General features: G+C 36.7%; 1 protein-coding gene across 1 annotated transcript; it reads left to right on the plus strand.

The window, feature by feature from the left end:
• The first annotated feature begins 2,198 nt into the window (after positions 1 to 2,198).
• Positions 2,199 to 2,717, plus strand: LOC109120702 (uncharacterized). The gene has a single exon (XM_019214718.1). It carries the CDS (start codon positions 2,199 to 2,201, stop codon positions 2,715 to 2,717), a length of 519 nt encoding a protein of 172 aa, XP_019070263.1.
• The last annotated feature ends 821 nt before the right edge of the window (positions 2,718 to 3,538 follow it).

Genomic DNA, 3,538 nt, shown 5'->3' on the forward strand with positions numbered 1-3,538 from the left:
TTTTATGTCTTCGTATGCATAAATTGAATAATCTGCATGATTTAAGTTGAATTCTCCATGAACTCATGAATGATCCATGTTTTCTAGATTTGATCAATGATGAACCTTTTGAATCATGAAAGTTAAGTTTATAAAGATATGCATGTTCTTATAAAATTGATGAAAAAATTATTTTAGTAAGCATCCATGTTGTTTTTTTTTGTGTTATGAAAGGATTTTTCATAGACACATGAAAGCATGATTATGAAAGGTTTTCTCACATAAAGAATTTTTAGAGTTGAAAGGTTGTCTCAACTAAACTTTGAATCAAAGTTAAGGTGTTATTCTAATGATGTCTCTAGCTTGGATTGGTTTTTTAATTGTACCTTTCCATAGATAATAAAGAAAATGGTGATACCCATGCCTCTTAATGATAATACAAGTTAACAATAATAACTATTCCGTGAGATTTACGCTTAGTACTAGAAAATATTGAGATGGAAGCTCTCCCGTAGCTACAGGTTGAGTTTCTAGTAGAAATCTTCATATCCCATACCTATGTGCCCTCATAGGATCATTGTCTTAGATTGATATAAGCTAGTGGATCCATGTAAGCTAGAAGTTCAAGGTCTTAGCTTGGGAAGTAGGACACCCCTTTTCAATGTGGGGTATACACCAAAATCTATGTTAATAGCTCACATGGTCTTAAATGCCGGTTCAAGAAAAAATTCTCAAAAGAATGAACTAAGGTTAGTTTTATAAGTATCTCATGAATGTTCTAAATATGATAGCTTGCATTGACAATGTTTTATGATTTATGTTTCTAAACCTTTTATATCATGATTTAGCTTTTTCACTGCATGTCACAAAAATGTGTTTTTACCATGATTTGTTACTTTATGCATAGATATCATACATAATACATTTTTGTACCAATGCATACTATTGCATACATTTTTATAAAATATAGGGTCCGACGCTCTAGGTTCACATCTCTATGGCTAGGGATCACTAAGTAGGTATTACTTGTTGAGTTAGTAAGCATGTTTGGTTGATTGATATGACTTGCTTGGCTTTGCACTAGGTCCCTAAAGGGGGTAAAATGACATGTTTTGACAAATGTCCCTTTTTAGCATATTTTTCTTGTGTATGTGCGTAAGATCTCATACTTAGTACATGTAGAGTACTAACCCCATTTAATTCCCTTTTCCAAAACATTTTAGGTTCCGATTGTTGAAGAGTTTAGAAGGTGACATTGTTGAAGGCTTGGATTCTTCCTTTCATCCAAGTGAGGTAGGTCCTCAAATTCTGAGGGCAATGTCATCATCTAGCTTACAGACTTGTTATGATCTTAATGACCCTTCCATTTCTTTCCTTTTCAATTGAGTACTATACTTATATATGACCTATATATGGTCTTGTTGGATTAATGTATGGGCTATGCCCATATTGTGATAAATCGTTTAGATGGTATAAGATGAGACAATCATTGAGACTATTTCTATATTTTATATATATATGTGTGTGTGCAATAAAAGTAGAAGGCTATGTAACCTTCCTATGCGGAGGGTCTATATATACTCGATATGACTATATATTATGTGTATGTAGATGTCTATGTAAACCACTAAGTATTTATAATGAAAATTTTTAAAATTTTCCGCATTTTCAACTTATGAATGTAATGACATAAAACTAAGAGGTTATTCTTAGTTCTTAAAAATGACGACGATGCCGGTTACGTCTAGGGGGTAAACCCGGATATGAGAAACTTGTTAGTAGAGCATGAGGTTGAATATTGTTGACTTATATCTCTCTATCTCTACCACGTTATGTTGGTTTGTATTCATAATTGTGAAGCGCGCCACACTTATGAGTAGGATCCTATATGATGATTAGGAATCACTCTCCTTCTTGGAAATCTTATATCATGCCGATAAAGTATACTTATGGTGTGATTTTACATCTAATCCTATTTTTGTGCTTATAGGAAGAATGAACACTCGAAGGAATGCGGCTCAAAGACTTGAAGAGGACATTGATAATGCGGCAGATCATCCCCATAGTGAGGAAGTTCCTCCACTTGATGAAGATGTTAATTGGAGTAAGCACCGGCCAATCCTCCTCTTTTGACGGATGAGAATATAAGGACCACTCTTCTTCAAATGGCCCAATCTATCACCACTCAAGCACAAGCGTCCATGACTCAAGCCTAAGCTATGACGGTTCAAGCAAATCAGGAGGTTGTGCCGTGTCCTCATCAACAAGTAACTACTATGGCTTTCCGTCTAAGGGACTTCAATCGAATGAACCCTCCTACATTCTATGGGTTTAAGGTTGATGAAGACCCACAAAAATTCATCGATGAAGTCTCTAAAATACTTTTGGCTATGGGATTGTCTACAAGTGAGAAGGTCGAGTTGTCCACATATCAACTCAAGGAGGTGGCGCAAGCGTGGTATGTTCAATTGAGGGATAATAGGCCATTAAGGGATGGTCCGGTGACTTGGGAGATCTTTAAGGAGGCTTTTATAGATCCTTTATTTCCTAGAGAGATGAGGGAGGAAAACGTAGTGGAGTTAATCAACCTTTTCCAAGGAGGAAGGACTGTCCATGAGTACTCTTTAAAATTCATTAAGTTGTCCAAATATGATCCTTCTTTGGTCTCTGATCCTAGAGACCAAATGAGCCATTTTGTTGAGGGTGTGTCAGAGGACTTGCAAGAGGAGTGCCATTAGGCTATGTTACATGGCAACATGAATATTTTCTATCTTATGGTGCATGCAAGAAGGGTTGGGGAGGAAAGGGCTAAGCGAAAGGTAGAGATGCTAAAAGAGCAAAATCATTTGAGGGAAATTCTTCAAAGAATAGGCTTGACATACAAGAAAATCCTAGATTTAAGAAGAAAGTTTCAAATCCAGTCCCTTCCAAGTTTCCAAAAGCTAAGGGTGATAGGGTGTCTAACCCAGAATTCAAGAGGGTAAAAGGTACTAATTCACCAGATGAGAAGCCTACTTGTACCAAGTGTGGAAAGGGTCATCTTGGTGAGTGCTTTCTAGGAATGGGGAATCGCTTTAGTTGTGGAAAGAAAGGTCACAAGATGAGAGATTATCCAAACTTGAAGAGTCAATACAACGATAGTGGTCAAGCTCAAGCAAGTGGTTCTAGTGATGCTCCAAAGAAGAACCGCTTCTATGCTCTCCGCTCTAGGGGTGAGCAAGAGACTTCACCAGACTTGGTGACGGGTATGTTGAAAGTCTTCTATTTTGATGTATATGTCTTACTTGATCCCGACGCTACTTTATCATTTGTTACACCGCTAGTAGCTAAAAAGTTTGATATTTTACCTATTATTTTGTATGAACCTTTTGTAGTGTCTACTCCGGTTGGAGAGTCGGTTGTTGCAAAAAGGGTGTATAGAAATTGCCCTATAATGTTGCCCTATAGAATTTCACATGTTGATCTAGTAGAACTCGATATGCTTGACTTTGATGTTATATTGGATATGGATTGGTTACATGTATGTTTTGCCTCCATTGATTGTAGGACAAGAGTGGTG

This window comes from Solanum lycopersicum, chromosome 7, assembly GCF_036512215.1.
Source record: "Solanum lycopersicum chromosome 7, SLM_r2.1".
Classification (NCBI taxonomy): domain Eukaryota; kingdom Viridiplantae; phylum Streptophyta; class Magnoliopsida; order Solanales; family Solanaceae; genus Solanum; species Solanum lycopersicum.

Coding starts and splice junctions, on each gene's coding strand:
- LOC109120702 (XM_019214718.1), top strand. CDS start 2,199: ATGACGGTTCAAGCAAATCAGGAGGTTGTGCCGTGTCCTCATCAACAA.